The 25,690-nt window shown below is 46.9% G+C and overlaps 1 protein-coding gene across 1 annotated transcript in view; it reads left to right on the top strand.

Moving 5' to 3' along the window:
- The window catches only part of slc47a2.1 (solute carrier family 47 member 2, tandem duplicate 1), a 60,473-nt gene that overhangs the window by 15,140 nt on the left and 19,643 nt on the right, over positions 1–25,690 (top strand). Inside the window, exons 7-8 of the mRNA XM_055941390.1 lie at positions 11,940–12,037; positions 15,025–15,122. Coding sequence (XP_055797365.1) covers positions 11,940–12,037; positions 15,025–15,122 — 196 coding nt within the window. The remainder of the gene's footprint in view (positions 1–11,939; positions 12,038–15,024; positions 15,123–25,690) is intronic.

Genomic DNA, 25,690 nt, shown 5'->3' with positions numbered 1-25,690 from the left:
GACAGGTCTTTAGATAATGTATTGATCAGAAGGACAGGTCTTTAGATAATGTTTTGATCAGAAGGACAGGTCTTTAGATAATGTATTGATCAGAAGGACAGGTCTTTAGATAATGTATTGATCAGAAGGACAGGTCTTTAGATAATGTTTTGATCAGAAGAACAGATCTTTAGATGATGTATTGATCAGGACAGGTCTTTAGATAATGTATTGATCAGAAGAACAGGTCTTTAGATAATGTATTGATCAGAAGGACAGGTCTTTAGATAATGTATTGATCAGGACAGGTCTTTAGATAATGTATTGATCAGGACAGGTCTTTAGATAATGTATTGATCAGGACAGGTCTTTAGATAATGTATTGATCAGGACAGGTCTTTAGATAATGTATTGATCAGAAGGACAGGTCTTTATATAATGTATTGATCAGAAGAACAGGTCTTTAGATAATGTATTGATCAGGACAGGTCTTTAGATAATGTATTGATCAGGACAGGTCTTTAGATAATGTATTGATCAGGACAGGTCTTTAGATAATGTATTGATCAGAAGGACAGGTCTTTAGATAATGTATTGATCAGAAGGACAGGTCTTTAGATAATGTATTGATCAGAAGGACAGGTCTTTAGATAATGTATTGATCAGGACAGGTCTTTAGATAATGTATTGATCAGGACAGGTCTTTAGATAATGTATTGATCAGGACAGGTCTTTAGATAATGTATTCATCAGAAGGACAGGTCTTTAGATAATGTATTGATCAGAAGGACAGGTCTTTAGATAATGTATTGATCAGAAGAACAGGTCTTTAGATAATGTATTGATCAGGACAGGTCTTTAGATAATGTATTGACCAGGACAGGTCTTTAGATAATGTATTGATCAGGACAGGTCTTTAGATAATGTATTGATCAGAAGGACAGGTCTTTAGATAATGTATTGATCAGGACAGGTCTTTAGATAATGTATTGATCAGGACAGGTCTTTAGATAATGTATTGATCAGAAGGACAGGTCTTTAGATAATGTATTGATCAGAACAGGTTTTTAGATGCTTTAATGATCAGGACAGGTCTTTAGGTAATCAATCAATCAAATATATTTATATAGCCCTTCTTTCATCAGCTGATATCTCAAAGTGCTGTACAGAAACCCAGCCTAAAACCCCAAACAGCAAGCAATGCAGGTGTAGAAGCACGGTGGCTAGGAAAAACTCCCTAGAAGGGTTGGAAACTAGGAAGAAACCTAGAGAGGAACCAGGCTCTGAGGGGTGGCCAGTCCTCTTCTGGCTGTGCCAGTTGGATATTATAACAGAACATGGCCAAGATGTTAAAATGTTCATAAATGACCAGCATGGTCAAATAATAATGAGCACAGTAGTTGTAGAGGGTGCAACAGGTCAGTTCCTCAGGAGTAAATGTCAGTTGGCTTTTCATAGCCGATCATTAAGAGTATCTCTACCGCTCCTGCAGTCTCTAGAGAGTTGAAAACAGCAAGTCCGGGACAGGTAGCACGTCCGGTGAACAGGTCAGGGTTCCATAGCCGCAGGCAGAACAGTTGACCAGGTGGACTGGGGACAGCAAGGAGTCATCAGGCCAGGTAGTCCTGAGACATGGTCCTATGGCTCAATACTCAGGTAGGGAGAGAGGGAGAGAGATTATTAGAGGGAGCATATTTAAATTCACACAGGACACCGGATAAGACAGGAGAAGTACTCCAGATATAACAAACTGACCCTAGCCCCCCGACACATAAACTACTGCAGCATAAATACTGGAGGCTGATAATGTATTGATCAGGACAGGTCTTTAGAAAATATTTTGTTCTGGACAACTGACAGGTCTCTCTATCTGTAATGCATTGAGTGGTGGGTCTATAGATAACACCATCTGGCCCTACAGTGGTAATAGGAGTGGTGGGTCTATAGATAACACCATCTAGCCCTACAGTGGTAATAGGAGTGGTGGGTCTATAGATAACACCATCTAGCCCTACAGTGGTAATAGGAGTGGTGGGTCTATAGATAACATCTAGCCCTACAGTGGTAATAGGAGTGGTGGGTCTATAGATAACATCTGGCCCTACAGTGGTAATAGGAGTGGTGGGTCTATAGGTAACATCTGGCCCTACAGTGGTAATAGGAGTGGTGGGTCTATAGATAACACCATCTGGCCCTACAGTGGTAATAGGAGTGGTGGGTCTATAGGTAACACCATCTGGCCCTACAGTGGTAATAGGAGTGGTGGGTCTATAGATAACACCATCTGGCCCTACAGTGGTAATAGGAGTGGTGGGTCTATAGATAACATCTAGCCCTACAGTGGTAATAGGAGTGGTGGGTCTATAGATAATGTTGTGTTTTGTTCTACAGGGTATCATCTGGCCTACGGTGATCGTAGGAGTGGTGGGTCTATAGATAATGTTGTGTTTTGTTCTACAGGGTATCATCTGGCCTACGGTGATAGTAGGAGTGGTGGGTCTATAGATAACACCATCTGGCCCTACTGTAGTAATAGGAGTGGTGGGTCTATAGATAATGTTGTGTTTTGTTCTACAGGGTATCATCTGGCCTACGGTGATAGTAGGAGTGGTGGGTCTATAGATAATGTTGTGTTTTGTTCTACAGGGTATCATCTGGCCTACGGTGATAGTAGGAGTGGTGGGTCTATAGATAATGTTGTGTTTTGTTCTACAGGGTATCATCTGGCCTACGGTGATAGTAGGAGTGGTGGGTCTATAGATAACACCATCTGGCCCTACTGTAGTAATAGGAGTGGTGGGTCTATAGATAATGTTGTGTTTTGTTCTACAGGGTATCATCTGGCCTACGGTGATAGTAGGAGTGGTGGGTCTATAGATAATGTTGTGTTTTGTTCTACAGGGTATCATCTGGCCTACAGTGGTAGTAGGAGTGGTGGGTCTATAGATAATGTTGTGTTTTGTTCTACAGGGTATCATCTGGCCTACGGTGATAGTAGGAGTGGTGGGTCTATAGATAATGTTGTGTTTTGTTCTACAGGGCATCATCTGGCCTACGGTGATAGTAGGAGTGGTGGGTCTATAGATAATGTTGTGTTTTGTTCTACAGGGTATCATCTGGCCTACGGTGATAGTAGGAGTGGTGGGTCTATAGATAATGTTGTGTTTTGTTCTACAGGGTATCATCTGGCCTACGGTGATAGTAGGAGTGGTGGGTCTATAGATAATGTCGTGTTTTGTTCTACAGGGTATCATCTGGCCTACGGTGATAGTAGGAGTGGTGGGTCTATAGATAACACCATCTGGCCCTACTGTAGTAATAGGAGTGGTGGGTCTATAGATAATGTTGTGTTTTGTTCTACAGGGTATCATCTGGCCTACGGTGATAGTAGGAGTGGTGGGTCTATAGATAATGTTGTGTTTTGTTCTACAGGGTATCATCTGGCCTACAGTGGTAGTAGGAGTGGTGGGTCTATAGATAATGTTGTGTTTTGTTCTACAGGGTATCATCTGGCCTACGGTGATCGTAGGAGTGGTGGGTCTATAGATAATGTTGTGTTTTGTTCTACAGGGTATCATCTGGCCTACGGTGATAGTAGGAGTGGTGGGTCTATAGATAATGTTGTGTTTTGTTCTACAGGGTATCATCTGGCCTACGGTGATCGTAGGAGTGGTGGGTCTATAGATAATGTTGTGTTTTGTTCTACAGGGTATCATCTGGCCTACGGTGATAGTAGGAGTGGTGGGTCTATAGATAACACCATCTGGCCCTACTGTAGTAATAGGAGTGGTGGGTCTATAGATAATGTTGTGTTTTGTTCTACAGGGTATCATCTGGCCTACGGTGATAGTAGGAGTGGTGGGTCTATAGATAATGTTGTGTTTTGTTCTACAGGGTATCATCTGGCCTACGGTGATAGTAGGAGTGGTGGGTCTATAGATAATGTTGTGTTTTGTTCTACAGGGTATCATCTGGCCTACGGTGATAGTAGGAGTGGTGGGTCTATAGATAATGTTGTGTTTTGTTCTACAGGGTATCATCTGGCCTACGGTGATAGTAGGAGTGGTGGGTCTATAGATAACACCATCTGGCCCTACTGTAGTAATAGGAGTGGTGGGTCTATAGATAATGTTGTGTTTTGTTCTACAGGGTATCATCTGGCCTACGGTGATAGTAGGAGTGGTGGGTCTATAGATAATGTTGTGTTTTGTTCTACAGGGTATCATCTGGCCTACGGTGATAGTAGGAGTGGTGGGTCTATAGATAATGTTGTGTTTTGTTCTACAGGGTATCATCTGGCCTACGGTGATAGTAGGAGTGGTGGGTCTATAGATAATGTCGTGTTTTGTTCTACAGGGTATCATCTGGCCTACGGTGATAGTAGGAGTGGTGGGTCTATAGATAACACCATCTGGCCCTACTGTAGTAATAGGAGTGGTGGGTCTATAGATAATGTTGTGTTTTGTTCTACAGGGTATCATCTGGCCTACGGTGATAGTAGGAGTGGTGGGTCTATAGATAATGTTGTGTTTTGTTCTACAGGGTATCATCTGGCCTACAGTGGTAGTAGGAGTGGTGGGTCTATAGATAATGTTGTGTTTTGTTCTACAGGGTATCATCTGGCCTACGGTGATCGTAGGAGTGGTGGGTCTATAGATAATGTTGTGTTTTGTTCTACAGGGTATCATCTGGCCTACGGTGATAGTAGGAGTGGTGGGTCTATAGATAATGTTGTGTTTTGTTCTACAGGGTATCATCTGGCCTACGGTGATCGTAGGAGTGGTGGGTCTATAGATAATGTTGTGTTTTGTTCTACAGGGTATCATCTGGCCTACGGTGATAGTAGGAGTGGTGGGTCTATAGATAACACCATCTGGCCCTACTGTAGTAATAGGAGTGGTGGGTCTATAGATAATGTTGTGTTTTGTTCTACAGGGTATCATCTGGCCTACGGTGATAGTAGGAGTGGTGGGTCTATAGATAATGTTGTGTTTTGTTCTACAGGGTATCATCTGGCCTACGGTGATAGTAGGAGTGGTGGGTCTATAGATAATGTTGTGTTTTGTTCTACAGGGTATCATCTGGCCTACGGTGATAGTAGGAGTGGTGGGTCTATAGATAATGTTGTGTTTTGTTCTACAGGGTATCATCTGGCCTACGGTGATAGTAGGAGTGGTGGGTCTATAGATAATGTTGTGTTTTGTTCTACAGGGTATCATCTGGCCTACGGTGATAGTAGGAGTGGTGGGTCTATAGATAATGTCGTGTTTTGTTCTACAGGGTATCATCTGGCCTACGGTGATAGTAGGAGTGGTGGGTCTATAGATAACACCATCTGGCCCTACTGTAGTAATAGGAGTGGTGGGTCTATAGATAATGTTGTGTTTTGTTCTACAGGGTATCATCTGGCCTACGGTGATAGTAGGAGTGGTGGGTCTTTAGATAATGTTGTGTTTTGTTCTACAGGGTATCATCTGGCCTACAGTGGTAGTAGGAGTGGTGGGTCTATAGATAATGTTGTGTTTTGTTCTACAGGGTATCATCTGGCCTACGGTGATCGTAGGAGTGGTGGGTCTATAGATAATGTTGTGTTTTGTTCTACAGGGTATCATCTGGCCTACGGTGATAGTAGGAGTGGTGGGTCTATAGATAATGTTGTGTTTTGTTCTACAGGGTATCATCTGGCCTACGGTGATCGTAGGAGTGGTGGGTCTATAGATAATGTTGTGTTTTGTTCTACAGGGTATCATCTGGCCTACGGTGATAGTAGGAGTGGTGGGTCTATAGATAACACCATCTGGCCCTACTGTAGTAATAGGAGTGGTGGGTCTATAGATAATGTTGTGTTTTGTTCTACAGGGTATCATCTGGCCTACGGTGATAGTAGGAGTGGTGGGTCTATAGATAATGTTGTGTTTTGTTCTACAGGGTATCATCTGGCCTACGGTGATAGTAGGAGTGGTGGGTCTATAGATAATGTTGTGTTTTGTTCTACAGGGTATCATCTGGCCTACGGTGATAGTAGGAGTGGTGGGTCTATAGATAATGTTGTGTTTTGTTCTACAGGGTATCATCTGGCCTACGGTGATAGTAGGAGTGGTGGGTCTATAGATAACACCATCTGGCCCTACTGTAGTAATAGGAGTGGTGGGTCTATAGATAATGTTGTGTTTTGTTCTACAGGGTATCATCTGGCCTACGGTGATAGTAGGAGTGGTGGGTCTATAGATAATGTTGTGTTTTGTTCTACAGGGTATCATCTGGCCTACGGTGATAGTAGGAGTGGTGGGTCTATAGATAATGTTGTGTTTTGTTCTACAGGGTATCATCTGGCCTACGGTGATAGTAGGAGTGGTGGGTCTATAGATAATGTCGTGTTTTGTTCTACAGGGTATCATCTGGCCTACGGTGATAGTAGGAGTGGTGGGTCTATAGATAACACCATCTGGCCCTACTGTAGTAATAGGAGTGGTGGGTCTATAGATAATGTTGTGTTTTGTTCTACAGGGTATCATCTGGCCTACGGTGATAGTAGGAGTGGTGGGTCTATAGATAATGTTGTGTTTTGTTCTACAGGGTATCATCTGGCCTACAGTGGTAGTAGGAGTGGTGGGTCTATAGATAATGTTGTGTTTTGTTCTACAGGGTATCATCTGGTCTACGGTGATCGTAGGAGTGGTGGGTCTATAGATAATGTTGTGTTTTGTTCTACAGGGTATCATCTGGCCTACGGTGATAGTAGGAGTGGTGGGTCTATAGATAATGTTGTGTTTTGTTCTACAGGGTATCATCTGGCCTACGGTGATCGTAGGAGTGGTGGGTCTATAGATAATGTTGTGTTTTGTTCTACAGGGTATCATCTGGCCTACGGTGATAGTAGGAGTGGTGGGTCTATAGATAACACCATCTGGCCCTACTGTAGTAATAGGAGTGGTGGGTCTATAGATAATGTTGTGTTTTGTTCTACAGGGTATCATCTGGCCTACGGTGATAGTAGGAGTGGTGGGTCTATAGATAATGTTGTGTTTTGTTCTACAGGGTATCATCTGGCCTACGGTGATAGTAGGAGTGGTGGGTCTATAGATAATGTTGTGTTTTGTTCTACAGGGTATCATCTGGCCTACGGTGATAGTAGGAGTGGTGGGTCTATAGATAATGTTGTGTTTTGTTCTACAGGGTATCATCTGGCCTACGGTGATAGTAGGAGTGGTGGGTCTATAGATAACACCATCTGGCCCTACTGTAGTAATAGGAGTGGTGGGTCTATAGATAATGTTGTGTTTTGTTCTACAGGGTATCATCTGGCCTACGGTGATAGTAGGAGTGGTGGGTCTATAGATAATGTTGTGTTTTGTTCTACAGGGTATCATCTGGCCTACAGTGGTAGTAGGAGTGGTGGGTCTATAGATAATGTTGTGTTTTGTTCTACAGGGTATCATCTGGCCTACGGTGATAGTAGGAGTGGTGGGTCTATAGATAATGTTGTGTTTTGTTCTACAGGGTATCATCTGGCCTACGGTGATAGTAGGAGTGGTGGGTCTATAGATAATGTTGTGTTTTGTTCTACAGGGTATCATCTGGCCTACGGTGATAGTAGGAGTGGTGGGTCTATAGATAATGTTGTGTTTTGTTCTACAGGGTATCATCTGGCCTACGGTGATCGTAGGAGTGGTGGGTCTATAGATAATGTTGTGTTTTGTTCTACAGGGTATCATCTGGCCTACGGTGATAGTAGGAGTGGTGGGTCTATAGATAACACCATCTGGCCCTACTGTAGTAATAGGAGTGGTGGGTCTATAGATAATGTTGTGTTTTGTTCTACAGGGTATCATCTGGCCTACGGTGATAGTAGGAGTGGTGGGTCTATAGATAATGTTGTGTTTTGTTCTACAGGGTATCATCTGGCCTACGGTGATAGTAGGAGTGGTGGGTCTATAGATAATGTTGTGTTTTGTTCTACAGGGTATCATCTGGCCTACGGTGATAGTAGGAGTTGTGGGTCTATAGATAATGTTGTGTTTTGTTCTACAGGGTATCATCTGGCCTACGGTGATAGTAGGAGTGGTGGGTCTATAGATAACACCATCTGGCCCTACTGTAGTAATAGGAGTGGTGGGTCTATAGATAATGTTGTGTTTTGTTCTACAGGGTATCATCTGGCCTACGGTGATAGTAGGAGTGGTGGGTCTATAGATAATGTTGTGTTTTGTTCTACAGGGTATCATCTGGCCTACAGTGGTAGTAGGAGTGGTGGGTCTATAGATAATGTTGTGTTTTGTTCTACAGGGTATCATCTGGCCTACGGTGATAGTAGGAGTGGTGGGTCTATAGATAATGTTGTGTTTTGTTCTACAGGGTATCATCTGGCCTACGGTGATAGTAGGAGTGGTGGGTCTATAGATAATGTTGTGTTTTGTTCTACAGGGTATCATCTGGCCTACGGTGATAGTAGGAGTGGTGGGTCTATAGATAATGTTGTGTTTTGTTCTACAGGGTATCATCTGGCCTACGGTGATAGTAGGAGTGGTGGGTCTATAGATAATGTCGTGTTTTGTTCTACAGGGTATCATCTGGCCTACGGTGATAGTAGGAGTGGTGGGTCTATAGATAACACCATCTGGCCCTACTGTAGTAATAGGAGTGGTGGGTCTATAGATAATGTTGTGTTTTGTTCTACAGGGTATCATCTGGCCTACGGTGATAGTAGGAGTGGTGGGTCTATAGATAATGTTGTGTTTTGTTCTACAGGGTATCATCTGGCCTACAGTGGTAGTAGGAGTGGTGGGTCTATAGATAAGGTTGTGTTTTGTTCTACAGGGTATCATCTGGCCTACGGTGATCGTAGGAGTGGTGGGTCTATAGATAATGTTGTGTTTTGTTCTACAGGGTATCATCTGGCCTACGGTGATAGTAGGAGTGGTGGGTCTATAGATAATGTTGTGTTTTGTTCTACAGGGTATCATCTGGCCTACGGTGATCGTAGGAGTGGTGGGTCTATAGATAATGTTGTGTTTTGTTCTACAGGGTATCATCTGGCCTACGGTGATAGTAGGAGTGGTGGGTCTATAGATAACACCATCTGGCCCTACTGTAGTAATAGGAGTGGTGGGTCTATAGATAATGTTGTGTTTTGTTCTACAGGGTATCATCTGGCCTACGGTGATAGTAGGAGTGGTGGGTCTATAGATAATGTTGTGTTTTGTTCCACAGGGTATCATCTGGCCTACGGTGATAGTAGGAGTGGTGGGTCTATAGATAATGTTGTGTTTTGTTCTACAGGGTATCATCTGGCCTACGGTGATAGTAGGAGTGGTGGGTCTATAGATAATGTTGTGTTTTGTTCTACAGGGTATCATCTGGCCTACGGTGATAGTAGGAGTGGTGGGTCTATAGATAACACCATCTGGCCCTACTGTAGTAATAGGAGTGGTGGGTCTATAGATAATGTTGTGTTTTGTTCTACAGGGTATCATCTGGCCTACGGTGATAGTAGGAGTGGTGGGTCTATAGATAATGTTGTGTTTTGTTCTACAGGGTATCATCTGGCCTACAGTGGTAGTAGGAGTGGTGGGTCTATAGATAATGTTGTGTTTTGTTCTACAGGGTATCATCTGGCCTACGGTGATAGTAGGAGTGGTGGGTCTATAGATAATGTTGTGTTTTGTTCTACAGGGTATCATCTGGCCTACAGTGATAGTAGGAGTGGTGGGTCTATAGATAATGTTGTGTTTTGTTCTACAGGGTATCATCTGGCCTACGGTGATAGTAGGAGTGGTGGGTCTATAGATAATGTCGTGTTTTGTTCTACAGGGTATCATCTGGCCTACGGTGATAGTAGGAGTGGTGGGTCTATAGATAACACCATCTGGCCCTACTGTAGTAATAGGAGTGGTGGGTCTATAGATAATGTTGTGTTTTGTTCTACAGGGTATCATCTGGCCTACGGTGATAGTAGGAGTGGTGGGTCTATAGATAATGTTGTGTTTTGTTCTACAGGGTATCATCTGGCCTACAGTGGTAGTAGGAGTGGTGGGTCTATAGATAATGTTGTGTTTTGTTCTACAGGGTATCATCTGGCCTACGGTGATCGTAGGAGTGGTGGGTCTATAGATAATGTTGTGTTTTGTTCTACAGGGTATCATCTGGCCTACGGTGATAGTAGGAGTGGTGGGTCTATAGATAATGTTGTGTTTTGTTCTACAGGGTATCATCTGGCCTACGGTGATAGTAGGAGTGGTGGGTCTATAGATAATGTTGTGTTTTGTTCTACAGGGTATCATCTGGCCTACGGTGATAGTAGGAGTGGTGGGTCTATAGATAACACCATCTGGCCCTACTGTAGTAATAGGAGTGGTGGGTCTATAGATAATGTTGTGTTTTGTTCTACAGGGTATCATCTGGCCTACGGTGATAGTAGGAGTGGTGGGTCTATAGATAATGTTGTGTTTTGTTCTACAGGGTATCATCTGGCCTACAGTGGTAGTAGGAGTGGTGGGTCTATAGATAATGTTGTGTTTTGTTCTACAGGGTATCATCTGGCCTACGGTGATAGTAGGAGTGGTGGGTCTATAGATAATGTTGTGTTTTGTTCTACAGGGTATCATCTGGCCTACGGTGATAGTAGGAGTGGTGGGTCTATAGATAACACCATCTGGCCTACGGTGATAGTAGGAGTGGTGGGTCTATAGATAATGTTGTGTTTTGTTCTACAGGGTATCATCTGGCCTACGGTGATAGTAGGAGTGGTGGGTCTATAGATAATGTCGTGTTTTGTTCTACAGGGTATCATCTGGCCTACGGTGATAGTAGGAGTGGTGGGTCTATAGATAACACCATCTGGCCCTACTGTAGTAATAGGAGTGGTGGGTCTATAGATAATGTTGTGTTTTGTTCTACAGGGTATCATCTGGCCTACGGTGATAGTAGGAGTGGTGGGTCTATAGATAACACCATCTGGCCCTACAGTGGTAATAGGAGTGGTGGGTCTATAGATAATGTTGTGTTTTGTTTTACAGGGTATCATCTGGCCTACGGTGATAGTAGGAGTGGTGGGTCTATAGATAATGTTGTGTTTTGTTCTACAGGGTATCATCTGGCCTACAGTGGTAGTAGGAGTGGTGGGTCTATAGATAATGTTGTGTTTTGTTCTACAGGGTATCATCTGGCCTACGGTGATCGTAGGAGTGGTGGGTCTATAGATAATGTTGTGTTTTGTTCTACAGGGTATCATCTGGCCTACGGTGATAGTAGGAGTGGTGGGTCTATAGATAATGTTGTGTTTTGTTCTACAGGGTATCATCTGGCCTACGGTGATCGTAGGAGTGGTGGGTCTATAGATAATGTTGTGTTTTGTTCTACAGGGTATCATCTGGCCTACGGTGATAGTAGGAGTGGTGGGTCTATAGATAATGTTGTGTTTTGTTCTACAGGGTATCATCTGGCCTACGGTGATCGTAGGAGTGGTGGGTCTATAGATAACACCATCTGGCCCTACAGTGGTAATAGGAGTGGTGGGTCTATAGATAATGTTGTGTTTTGTTCTACAGGGTATCATCTGGCCTACGGTGATCGTAGGAGTGGTGGGTCTATAGATAATGTTGTGTTTTGTTCTACAGGGTATCATCTGGCCTACGGTGATCGTAGGAGTGGTGGGTCTATAGATAATGTTGTGTTTTGTTCTACAGGGTATCATCTGGCCTACGGTGATCGTAGGAGTGGTGGGTCTATAGATAATGTTGTGTTTTGTTCTACAGGGTATCATCTGGCCTACGGTGATCGTAGGAGTGGTGGGTCTATAGATAATGTTGTGTTTTGTTCTACAGGGTATCATCTGGCCTACGGTGATCGTAGGAGTGGTGGGTCTATAGATAATGTTGTGTTTTGTTCTACAGGGTATCATCTGGCCTACGGTGATAGTAGGAGTGGTGGGTCTATAGATAATGTTGTGTTTTGTTCTACAGGGTATCATCTGGCCTACGGTGATCGTAGGAGTGGTGGGGAACATTCTCAATGCTCTCATCAACTACATCTTCCTCTCTGTGCTGGACCTGGGCGTAGCGTGAGTCATAAATACTATACATTCAATGTAGATACCAAAGGCCTCCAACTCTGGACCGAGGTGCAGCGTGAGTCATAAATACTATAGTGTAGATACCAGTGGTCTCCAACTCTGGATCTAGGCTAGGAACATACAGAGAACGAACTGCCAAATACATAATACCCCCCCCCCCCCCCCCCCAGGACTAGCCACACTGGGAGCCATATTTGAAATTGAATTCATGGAGCAGGGTAGAGAAAATCCCATTAAAACATGATTTAAATGTATTTCCTGAAAGGCTGTCATCACCATTCAATTAATACATTAAATATTTACATTTCACCGTAGTGGAGCTATTTTATAGTTTTTTTCCACGGGTCTTTTATTTCCTATTTTATAGTTTTTAGTCTTTCATTTCAATCTTATGGCAACCGTATGCTTGGTGTTATTCATATGAGCAAAGCAGGCCATCTGATATGCCCTTCAATATTTTGATAGGTACACCTGAATTTAAAACGTAGTGATTCAATTGAAACGAATGTCCCATCCCGTTTGCCATGTTGTATCGTTGTTCCCTCTTCAGAGCACACTGGTGAGAAACAAAATCATTTAACTTCTTCAGGTTTAGCACCGTTGAATGATCTAAACGATGATGAGGAGGATGACGAAGAGGGTGATTGAATTGACATTATAAACTGGGTGGTTTGAGCCCTGAATTCTGATTGGCTGAAAGCCGTGGTATGTCAGACAGTATACCACGGGTATGACAAAACATTTGTTTTTACTGCCCAGTTTATAATTGCGATAAGGCTCCTCGGGGGGTTTGTGATATATGGCCAATATTCCACGGCTAAGGGCTGTGTCCAGGCACTCTGCGCTGTGTCGTGGGTAAGAACAGTCCTTAGCCGTGGGATATTGGTCATATACCACACCTCCTCGGGCCTTGTTGGTTAAATATTCAACAGAGGTTGGCAACTAGGTTTGGGCAATTTTTTTTCTGAGCTTGTTGCTAGTCGGCTGACCAGAACATTACTATTAGCGATAGCCTACTAGCTGCCCAGTTCATAGGCCTACACTACACATGTAACACATGTAATTAGTGGTCTAGTCAATTCAATGACAATAATCGAATAATTTCCATCTGATTACAGTGGTAAAATCCCCTTTGTTTCTATTTAATATCTACTCAGGATATTCATCTTACCTTATTTATTCAATGTCAAACCAGTGTGTCTTGTTTGCAAAGAATTTAATCTGATTCTAAGCAGGGCACTTTCAGAACTTGCCTTTCCTTTCCGATTCAGAAAGGTCTTAGGTCTATTTAAAGGAAACATCCAACTCAATAGCTATCGTTTTTTTTTTTTTTTTTTTATCCATCAGTCCACTGTTGATACAGGCCCAAAATATTTTTCATGTCAGCAATCTAGTTCAAGATATAGGACTTTCAAAAAGCAAACTGTCACTTCATGATGCAATTTGCTGCTCAAACCACGAATCTCTTTCTACAAGCGTACCAATCTCTTGATAAGGTGTCAACAGTGACAGAACTTCGGCCTAAAACCCCAAACAGCAAGCAATGCAGGTGTAGAAGCACGGTGGCTAGGAAAAACTACCTAGAAAGGGCAAACCCTAGGAAGAAACCTAGAGAGGAACCAGGCTATGAGGGGTGGCCAGTCCTCTTCTGGCTGTGCCGGGTGGAGATTATAACAGAACATGGCCAAGATGTTAAACATTTTCGTAAATGACAAGCATGGTCAAATAATAATCAGGAATAAATGTCAGTTGGCTTTTCATAGCCGATCATTAAGAGTTGAAAACAGCAGGTCTGGGACAGGTAGGGGTTCCATAACCGCAGGCAGAACAGTTGAAACTGGAACAGCAGCAAGGCCAGGTGGACTGGGGACAGCAAGGAGTCATCATGCCCGGTAGTCCTGACGTATGGTCCTAGGGCTCAGGTCCTCAGAGAGAGAGAAAGAAAGAGAGAAGGAGAGAATTAGAGAGAGCATACTTAAAATCACAATGGACACTGGATAAGACATGAGAAGTACTCCAGATACATTAAGACACTAACAGCTTACAGACGGTAGGCAATTAAAGTCACAGTTATGAAAACTTAGGACACTAAAGAGGCCTTTCTACTGACTCTGAAAACACCAAAAGAAAGATGCCCAGGGTCCCTGCTCATCTGCGTGAACGTGCCTTAGGCATGCGTCAGGTAGCCTAGTGGTTAGAGGCGGCAGGTAGCCTAGCGGTTAGAGCGTTGGACTAATAACTGAAAGGTTGCAGTATCGAATCCCCAGTTGACAAGGTAAACATCTGTAGTTCTGCCCCTGAACAAGGCAGTTAACCCACCGTTCCTAGACCAGTTAACCCACCGTTCCTAGACCAGTTAACCCACCGTTCCTAGACCAGTTAACCCACTGTTCCTAGACCAGTTAACCCACTGTTCCTAGACCAGTTAACCCACTGTTCCTAGACCAGTTAACCCACCGTTCCTAGACCAGTTAACCCACTGTTCCTAGACCAGTTAACCCACTGTTCCTAGACCAGTTAACCCACTGTTCCTAGACCAGTTAACCCACTGTTCCTAGACCAGTTAACCCACTGTTCCTAGACCAGTTAACCCACTGTTCATAGACCAGTTAACCCACTGTTCCTAGACCAGTTAACCCACCGTTCCTAGACCATCATTGTAAATAAGAATCTGTTCTTAATCACTTGCATAGTTAAATAAAGGTAACAAAATATATATATATAATTCTACGAATTAGATCATAGTCAAAATAAAGAAAAACCCTTGAATGAGTAGGTGTGTCCAAACTTTGGACTGGTACTGTATATATATCTATTTCTGTCCGTCTCAGTGGCTCTATAATAACGAACTCCATCTCCCAGTGCTACTTGACTTTATAAATCTCTGTCTCTGTCTGTCTCAGTGGTTCTGCTGCAGCCAACTCCATCTCCCAGTACTACTTGACTTTATAAATCTCTGTCTCTGTCTGTCTCAGTGGTTCTGCTGCAGCCAACTCCATCTCCCAGTACTCCCTGGCTGTCTTTCTCTACTGCTATATTGTCTGGCAGGGTCTTCACAAGGCCACCTGGGAAGGTATGTGTAACTCTAACCCCTAACCACATGCACCTATTACCTAAACACTAGCCACTACGCCCTAATCCCTAGCACCTTCCCCTAGCCACTACGCCCTAATCCCCAGCCACTACACCTTAATCCCCAGCACATTCCCCTAGCCACTACGCACTAATCCACAGGACCTTCTCCTAGCCACTACGCCCTAATCCCTAGCACATTCCCTTAGCCACTACGCCCTAATCCCTAGCACATTCCCCTAGCCACTACGTCCTAATCCCCAGCACATTCCCCTAGCCACTACGCCCTAATCCCTAGCACATTCCCCTAGCCTCTACGCCCTAATCCCTAGCACATTCCCCTAGCCTCTACGCCCTAATCCCTAGCACAATTCCCCTAGCCACTACGCCCTAATCCCTAGCACCTTCCCCTAGCCACTACACCCTAATCCCTAGCACATTCCCCTAGCCACTACGCCCTAATCCCTAGCACATTCCCCTAGCCTCTACGTCCTAATCCCTAGCACCTTCCCCTAGCCACTACGCCCTAATCCCTAGCACATTCCCCTAGCCACTACGCCCTAATCCCTAGCACATTCCCCTAGCCACTACGCCCTAATCCCTAGCACATTCCCCTAGCCACTACGCCCTAATCCCTAGCACCTTCCCCTAGCCACTACGCCCTAATCCCTAGCACCTTCCCCTAGCCACTACGCCCTAATCCCTAGCACATTCCCCTAGCCACTACGCCCTAATCCCTAGCACATTCCCCTAGCCACTACGCCCTAATCCCCAGCACCTTCCCCTAGCCTCTACGTCCTAACCCCCAGCACCTTCCCCTAGCCACTACGCCCTAATCCCTAGCACATTCCCCTAGCCACTACAACCTAATCCCTAGCACATTCCCCTAGCCACTACGCCCTAATCCCTAGCACCTTCCCCTAGCCACTACACCCTAATCCCTAGCACCTTCCCCTAGCCACTACGTCCTAATCCCCAGCCCCTTCCCCTAGCCACTACGCCCTAATCCCTAGCACCTTCCCCTAGCCACTACGCCCTAATCCCTAGCACCTTCCCCTAGCCACTACGCCCTAATCCCTAGCACATTCCCCTAGCCACTACGCCCGAATCCCCAGCACCTTCCCCTAGCCACTACGCCCTAACCCCCAGCACCTTCCCCTAGCCACTACGCCCTAATTCCTAGCACCTTCCCCTAGCCACTACGCCCTAATCCCTAGCACCTTCCCCTAGCCACTACCCCCTAATCCCCAGCACCTTCCCCTAGCCACTACGTCCTAATCCCTAGCACCTTCCCCTAGCCACTACGTCCTAATCCCTAGCACATTCCCCTAGCCACTACGTCCTAATCCCCAGCACCTTCCCCTAGCCACTACGCCCTAATCCCTAGCACCTTCCCCTAGCCACTACCCCCTAATCCCTAGCACCTTCCCCTAGCCACTACCCCCTAATCCCCAGCACCTTCCCCTAGCCACTACGCCCTAATCCCCAGCACCTTCCCCTAGCCACTACGCCCTAATCCCCAGCACATTCCCCTAGCCACTACGCCCTAACCCCCAGCACCTTCCCCTAGCCGCTACGCCCTAACCCCCAGCACCTCCCCTAGCCGCTACACCCTAATCCCCAGCACCTTCCCCTAGCCGCTACGCCCTAATCCCTACCACATTCCCCTAGCCGCTACGCCATAATCCCCAGCACATTCCCCTAGCCGCTACGCCCTAACCCCCAGCACCTTCCCCTAGCCGCTACGCCCTAATCCCTAGCACCTTCCCCTAGCCGCTACGCCCTAATCCCTAGCACCTTCCCCTAGCCACTACGTCCTAATCCCTAGCACATTCCCCTAGCCGCTACGCCCTAATCCCTAGCACCTTCCCCTAGCCACTACGTCCTAATCCCTACCACATTCCCCTAGCCGCTACGCCCTAATCCCTAGCACCTTCCCCTAGCCACTACCCCCTAATCCCCAGCACCTTCCCCTAGCCACTACGTCCTAATCCCTAGCACATTCCCCTAGCCACTACGCCCTAATCCCTAGCACCTTCCCCTAGCCACTACGCCCTAATCCCTAGCACCTTCCCCTAGCCACTACGCCCTAATCCCTAGCACCTTCCCCTAGCCACTACGCCCTAATCCCTAGCACATTCCCCTAGCCACTACGCCCTAATCCCTAGCACATTCCCCTAGCCACTACGCCCTAATCCCCAGCACCTTCCCCTAGCCTCTACGTCCTAACCCCCAGCACCTTCCCCTAGCCACTACGCCCTAATCCCTAGCACATTCCCCTAGCCACTACAACCTAATCCCTAGCACATTCCCCTAGCCACTACGCCCTAATCCCTAGCACCTTCCCCTAGCCACTACACCCTAATCCCTAGCTCATTCCCCTAGCCACTACGTCCTAATCCCCAGCCCCTTCCCCTAGCCACTACGCCCTAATCCCTAGCACCTTCCCCTAGCCACTACGCCCTAATCCCTAGCACCTTCCCCTAGCCACTACGCCCTAATCCCTAGCACATTCCCCTAGCCACTACGCCCTAATCCCCAGCACCTTCCCCTAGCCACTACACCCTAACCCCCAGCACCTTCCCCTAGCCACTACGCCCTAATCCCTAGCACCTTCCCCTAGCCACTACGCCCTAATCCCTAGCACCTTCCCCTAGCCACTACCTCCTAATCCCCAGCACCTTCCCCTAGCCACTACGTCCTAATCCCTAGCACATTCCCCTAGCCACAACCCCCTAATCCCCAGCACCTTCCCCTAGCCACTACGTCCTAATCCCTAGCACATTCCCCTAGCCACTACGTCCTAATCTCCAGCACCTTCCCCTAGCCACTACGCCCTAATCCCTAGCACCTTCCCCTAGCCACTACCCCCTAATCCCCAGCACCTTCCCCTAGCCACTACGCCCTAATCCCCAGCACCTTCAACTAGCCACTACGCCCTAACCCCCAGCACCTTCCCCTAGCCGCTACGCCCTAACCCCCAGCACCTCCCCTAGCCGCTACGCCCTAATCCCCAGCACATTCCCCTAGCCACTACGCCCTAACCCCCAGCACCTTCCCCTAGCCGCTACGCCTTAACCCCCAGCACCTCCCCTAGCCGCTACGCCCTAATTCCCAGCACCTTCCCCTAGCCACTACGCCCTAATCCCTACCACATTCCCCTAGCCACTACACCATAATCCCCAGCACATTCCCCTAGCCGCTACGCCCTAATCCCTAGCACCTTCCCCTAGCCGCTACGCCCTAATCCCTAGCACCTTCCCCTAGCCTCTACGCCCTAATCCCTAGCATCTTCCCCTAGCCACTACCCCCTAATCCCCAGCACCTTCCCCTAGCCACTACATCCTAATCCCCAGCACCTTCCCCTAGCCACTACGTCCTAATCCCCAGCACATTCCCCTAGCCACTACGCCATAACCCCCAGCACCTTCCCCTAGCCACTACCCCCTAACCCCCAGCACCTTCCCCTAGCCACTACCCCCTAATCCCCAGCACCTTCCCCTAGCCACTACACCCTAATCCCCAGCACCTTCCCCTAGCCACTACGCCCTAACCCCCAGCCCCTCCCCTAGCCACTACGCCCTCACCCCCAGCACCTTCCCCTAGCCACTATGCCCTAATCCCCAGCACCTTCCCCTAGCCACTACGCCCTAACCCCCAGCACCTTCCCCTAGCCACTACGCCCTAATCCCCAGTACCTTCCCCTAGCCACTACGCCCTAACCCCCAGCCCCTCCCCTAGCCACTACGCCCTCACCCCCAGCACCTTCCCCTAGCCACTATGCCCTAACCCCCAGCACCTTCCCCTAGCCACTACCCCCTAACCCCTAGCACCTTCCCCTAGCCACTACCCCCTAATCCCTAGCACATTCCCCTAGCTGCTACGCCCTAACCCCCAGCACGTTCCCCTAGCCACTATGCCCTCACCCCCAGCACATTCCCCTAGCCACTATGCCCTCACCCCCAGCACTTTCCCCTAGCCACTACCCCCTAACCCCCAGCACCTTCCCCTAGCCACTACCCCCTAATCCCTAGCACATTCCCCTAGCTACTACGCCCTAACCCCCAGCACGTTCCCCTAGCCATTACGCCCTAACCCCCAGCACTTTCCCCTAGCCACTACCCCCTAACCCCCAGCACTTTCCCCTAGCCACTACCCCCTAACCCCCAGCACTTTCCCCTAGCCACTACCCCCTAACCCCCAGCACTTTCCCCTAGCCACTACCCCCTAACCCCCAGCACTTTCCCCTAGCCACTACCCCCTAACCCCCAGCACTTTCCCCTAGCCATTACGCCCTAACCCCCAGCACTTTCCCCTAGCCACTACCCCCTAACCCCCAGCACTTTCCCCTAGCCACTACCCCCTAACCCCCAGCACTTTCCCCTAGCCACTACCCCCTAACCCCCAGCACTTTCCCCTAGCCACTACCCCCTAACCCCCAGCACTTTCCCCTAGCCATTACGCCCTAACCCCCAGCACTTTCCCCTAGCCACTACCCCCTAACCCCCAGCACTTTCCCCTAGCCACTACCCCCTAACCCCCAGCACTTTCCCCTAGCCACTACCCCCTAACCCCCAGCACGTTCCCCTAGCCGCTACGCCCTAACCCCCAGCACTTTCCCCTAGCCACTACCCCCTAACCCCCAGCACTTTCCCCTAGCCACTACGCCCTAACCCCTAGCACCTTCCCCTAGCCACTACCCCCTAACCCCCAGCACCTTCCCCTAGCCACTACGCCCTAATCCCCAGCACCTTCCCCTAGCCACTACCCCCTAACCCCTAGCACCTTCCCCTAGCCACTACCCCCTAATCCCCAGCATCTTCCCCTAGCCACTACGCCCTAACCCCCAGCACCTTCCCCTAGCCACTACGCCCTAACCCCCAGCACCTTCCCCTAGCCACTACGCCCTAATCCCCAGTACCTTCCCCTAGCCACTACGCCCTAACCCCCAGCCCCTCCCCTAGCCACTACGCCCTCACCCCCAGCACCTTCCCCTAGCCACTATGCCCTAATCCCCAGCACCTTCCCCTAGCCACTACGCCCTAACCCCCAGCACCTTCCCCTAGCCACTACGCCCTAATCCCCAGTACCTTCCCCTAGCCACTACGCCCTAACCCCCAGCCCCTCCCCTAGCCACTACGCCCTCACCCCCAGCACCTTCCCCTAGCCACTATGCCCTAACCCCCAGCACCTTCCCCTAGCCACTACCCCCTAACCCCTAGCACCTTCCCCTAGCCACTACCCCCTAATCCCTAGCACATTCCCCTAGCTGCTACGCCCTAACCCCCAGCACGTTCCCCTAGCCGCTATGCCCTCACCCCCAGCACATTCCCCTAGCCACTATGCCCTCACCCCCAGCACTTTCCCCTAGCCACTACCCCCTAACCCCCAGCACTTTCCCCTAGCCACTACCCCCTAACCCCCAGCACCTTCCCCTAGCCACTACCCCCTAATCCCTAGCACATTCCCCTAGCTACTACGCCCTAACCCCCAGCACGTTCCCCTAGCCGCTACGCCCTAACCCCAGCACTTTCCCCTAGCCACTACCCCCTAACCCCCAGCACTTTCCCCTAGCCCCTGCCACGTACCTTTAAAATCAGTGAGCTCAGGGCAGATGTCCTCTCCTGGTCAGCCTACGTTGAGCCTGGTGTCTCAGTGTAATAGTAATATGTCACAGGAGATGTTATATCACAAGGTTACTCTTTAACCACCTGGGAAGCAGGGAGGTCAGAACAGAACAGGATGGCTTTGTTCACGGAATGACATAACTGGTCAACTTTGGTTGTAGTTTGGTCAGAGATGGTCTATAATGTTGGGATTGTATTTGAGCTACGGTCCCAAGCCAGAGTCCAACTGTGTGAGAACAGATCATCTATCTGAGAGAAGAGTCTGTTCTCATGCACTACAGGGTTTCCCAATCCTGGGAACCCGTAGCACTACCATACTTGATTCAACTAATCAATGTATCGTCAAGCCTTTAGTTTGAATCCGGTGTGTAGCACTAGGGCTGTGGGTGCTAAGGACCAGGATTGGGAAACCCTACAGTACAAGGTTCTGTATCACCACTAACCTGCCATATCAATGGTTCTGTATCACTCCACTAACCTGCCATATCAAAGGTTCTGTATCACCACTAACCTGCCATATCAAAGGTTCTGTATCACCACTAACCTGCCATATCAAAGGTTCTGTATCACTCCACTAACCTGCCATATCAAAGGTTCTGTATCACCACTAACCTGCCATATCAAAGGTTCTGTATCACTCCACTAACCTGCCATATCAAAGGTTCTGTATCACTCCACTAACCTGCCATATCAAAGGTTCTGTATCACTCCACTAACCTGCCATATCAAAGGTTCTGTATCACTCCACTAACCTGCCATTTCAAAGGTTCTGTATCACTCCACTAACCTGCCAGATCAAAGGTTCTGTATCACCACTAACCTGCCATATCAAAGGTTCTGTATCACTCCACTAACCTGCCATATCAAAGGTTCTGTATCACCACTAACCTGCCATATCAAAGGTTCTGTATCACTCCACTAACCTGCCATTTCAAAGGTTCTGTATCACCACTAACCTGCCATATCAAAGGTTCTGTATCACTCCACTAACCTGCCATATCAAAGGTTCTGTATCACCACTAACCTGCCATATCAAAGGTTCTGTATCACCACTAACCTGCCATATCAAAGGTTCTGTATCACTCCACTAACCTGCCATATCAAAGGTTCTGTATCACTCCACTAACCTGCCAAATCAAAGGTTCTGTATCACTCCACTAACCTGCCATATCAAAGGTTCTGTATCACTCCACTAACCTGCCATATCAAAGGTTCTGTATCACTCCACTAACCTGCCATATCAAAGGTTCTGTATCACTCCACTAACCTGCCATTTAAAAGGTTCTGTATCACTCCACTAACCTGCCATATCAAAGGTTCTGCATCACCACTAACCTGCCATATCAAAGGTTCAGTATCACTCCACTAACCTGCCATTTCAAAGGTTCTGTATCACTCCACTAACCTGCCATATCAAAGGTTCTGTATCACCACTAACCTGCCATATCAATTGTTCTGTATCACTCCACTAACCTGCCATTTCAAAGGTTCTGTATCACCACTAACCTGCCATATCAAAGGTTCTGTATCACTCCACTAACCTGCCATATCAAAGGTTCTGTATCACTCCACTAACCTGCCATATCAAAGGTTCTGAGTCACTCCACTAACCTGCCATATCAAAGGTTCTGAGTCACTCCACTAACCTGCCATATCAAAGGTTCTGTATCACCACTAACCTGCCATATCAAAGGTTCTGTATCACTCCACTAACCTGCCATATCAAAGGTTCTGTATCTCCACTAACCTGCCATATCAAAGGTTCTGTATCACCACTAACCTGCCATATCAAAGGTTCTGTATCACCACTAACCTGCCATATCAAAGGTTCTGTATCACCACTAACCTGCCATATCAAAGGTTCTGTATCACTCCACTAACCTGCCATATCAAAGGTTCTGTATCACTCCACTAACCTGCCATATCAAAGGTTCTGTATCACTCCACTAACCTGCCATATCAAAGGTTCTGTATCACTCCACTAACCTGCCATATCAATGGTTCTGTATCACCACTAACCTGCCATATCAAAGGTTCTGTATCACTCCACTAACCTGCCATATCAAAGGTTCTGTATCACTCCACTAACCTGCCATATCAAAGGTTCTGTATCACTCCACTAACCTGCCATATCAAAGGTTCTGTATCACCACTAACCTGCCATATCAAAGGTTCATTATCACCACTAACCTGCCATATCAAAGGTTCTGTATCACCACTAACCTGCCATATCAAAGGTTCTGTATCACCACTAACCTGCCATATCAAAGGTTCTGTTACTCCACTAACCTGCCATATCAAAGGTTCTGTATCACCACTAACCTGCCATATCAAAGGTTCTGTATCACTCCACTAACCTGCCATATCAAAGGTTCTGTATCACACCACTAACCTGCCATATCAAAGGTTCTGTATCACTCCACTAACCTGCCATATCAAAGGTTCTGTATCACCACTAACCTGCCATATCAAAGGTTCATTATCACCACTAACCTGCCATATCAAAGGTTCTGTATCACTCCACTAACCTGCCATATCAAAGGTTCTGTATCACTCCACTAACCTGCCATATCAAAGGTTCTGTATCACTCCACTAACCTGCCATATCAAAGGTTCTGTATCACTCCACTAACCTGCCATATCAAAGGTTCTGTATCACTCCACTAACCTGAAATATCAAAGGTTCTGTATCACCACTAACCTGCCATATCAAAGGTTCTGTATCACCACTAACCTGCCATATCAAAGGTTCTGTATCACCACTAACCTGCCATATCAAAGGTTCTGTATCACTCCACTAACCTGCCATATCAAAGGTTCTGTATCACTCCACTAACCTGCCATATCAAAGGTTCAGTATCACTCCACTAACCTGCCATATCAAAGGTTCTGTATCACTCCACTAACCTGCCATATCAAAGGTTCTGTATCACACCACTAACCTGCCATATCAAAGGTTCTGTATCACCACTAACCTGCCATATCAAAGGTTCTGTATCACTCCACTAACCTGCCATATCAAAGGTTCTGTATCACTCCACTAACCTGCCATATCAAAGGTTCTGTGTCACACCACTAACCTGACATATCAAAGGTTCTGTATCACTCCACTAACCTGACATATCAAAGGTTCTGTTACTCCACTAACCTGACATATCAAAGGTTCTGTATCACCACTAACCTGCCATATCAAAGGTTCTGTATCACCACTAACCTGCCATATCAAATGTTCTGTATCACTTCACTAACCTGCCATATCAAAGGTTCTGTATCACTTCACTAACCTGCCATATCAAAGGTTCTGTATCACCACTAACCTGCCATATCAAAGGTTCTGTATCACTCCACTAACCTGACATATCAAAGGTTCTGTATCACTCCACTAACCTGCCATATCAAAGGTTCTGTATCACCACTAACCTGCCATATCAAAGGTTCTGTATCACTCCACTAACCTGCCATATCAAAGGTTCTGTGTCACTCCACTAACCTGCCATATCAAAGGTTCTGTATCACCACTAACCTGCCATATCAAAGGTTCTGTATCACCACTAACCTGCCATATCAAAGGTTCTGTGTCACACCACTAACCTGCCATATCAAAGGTTCTGTATCACCACTAACCTGCCATATCAAAGGTTCTGTGTCACTCCACTAACCTGCCACATCAAAGGTTCTGTATCACCACTAACCTGCCATATCAAAGGTTCTGTGTCACTCCACTAACCTGCCATATCAAAGGTTCTGTATCACCACTAACCTGCCATATCAAAGGTTCTGTATCACTCCACTAACCTGCCATATCAAAGGTTCTGTATCACTCCACTAACCTGCCGTATCAAAGGTTCTGTATCACTCCACTAACCTGCCGTATCAAAGGTTCTGTGTCACTCCACTAACCTGCCATATCAAAGGTTCTGTATCACTCCACTAACCTGCCATGTCAAAGGTTCATTATCACCACTAACCTGCCATATCAAAGGTTCATTATCACCACTAACCTGCCATATCAAAGGTTCTGTATCACTCCACTAACCTGCCATATCAAAGGTTCTGTATCACCACTAACCTGCCATATCAAAGGTTCTGTATCACCACTAACCTGCCATATCAAAGGTTCTGTATCACCACTAACCTGCCATATCAAAGGTTCTGTGTCACACCACTAACCTGCCATATCAAAGGTTCTGTATCACCACTAACCTGCCATATCAAAGGTTCTGTGTCACTCCACTAACCTGCCACATCAAAGGTTCTGTATCACCACTAACCTGCCATATCAAAGGTTCTGTGTCACTCCACTAACCTGCCATATCAAAGGTTCTGTATCACCACTAACCTGCCATATCAAAGGTTCTGTATCACTCCACTAACCTGCCATATCAAAGGTTCTGTATCACTCCACTAACCTGCCATATCAATGGTTCTGTATCACTCCACTAACCTGCCAAATCAAAGGTTCTGTATCACCACTAACCTGCCATATCAAAGGTTCTGTATCACTCCACTAACCTGCCATATCAAAGGTTCTGTATCACCACTAACCTGCCATATCAAAGGTTCTGTATCACTCCACTAACCTGCCATATCAAAGGTTCTGTATCACTCCACTAACCTGCCATATCAAAGGTTCAGTATCACTCCACTAACCTGCCATATCAAAGGTTCTGTATCACACCACTAACCTGCCATATCAAAGGTTCTGTATCACACCACTAACCTGCCATATCAAAGGTTCTGTATCACCACTAACCTGCCATATCCAAGGTTCTGTATCACTCCACTAACCTGCCATATCAAAGGTTCTGAGTCACTCCACTAACCTGCCATATCAAAGGTTCTGAGTCACTCCACTAACCTGCCATATCAAAGGTTCTGAGTCACTCCACTAACCTGCCATATCAAAGGTTCTGAGTCACTCCACTAACCTGCCATATCAAAG

Source organism: Salvelinus fontinalis, chromosome 13 (genome assembly GCF_029448725.1).
Source record: "Salvelinus fontinalis isolate EN_2023a chromosome 13, ASM2944872v1, whole genome shotgun sequence".
Classification (NCBI taxonomy): Eukaryota; Metazoa; Chordata; class Actinopteri; order Salmoniformes; family Salmonidae; genus Salvelinus; species Salvelinus fontinalis.
Note: the sequence above shows the minus strand (reverse complement) of the source record. Positions and strands in the feature narration are given on the sequence as shown.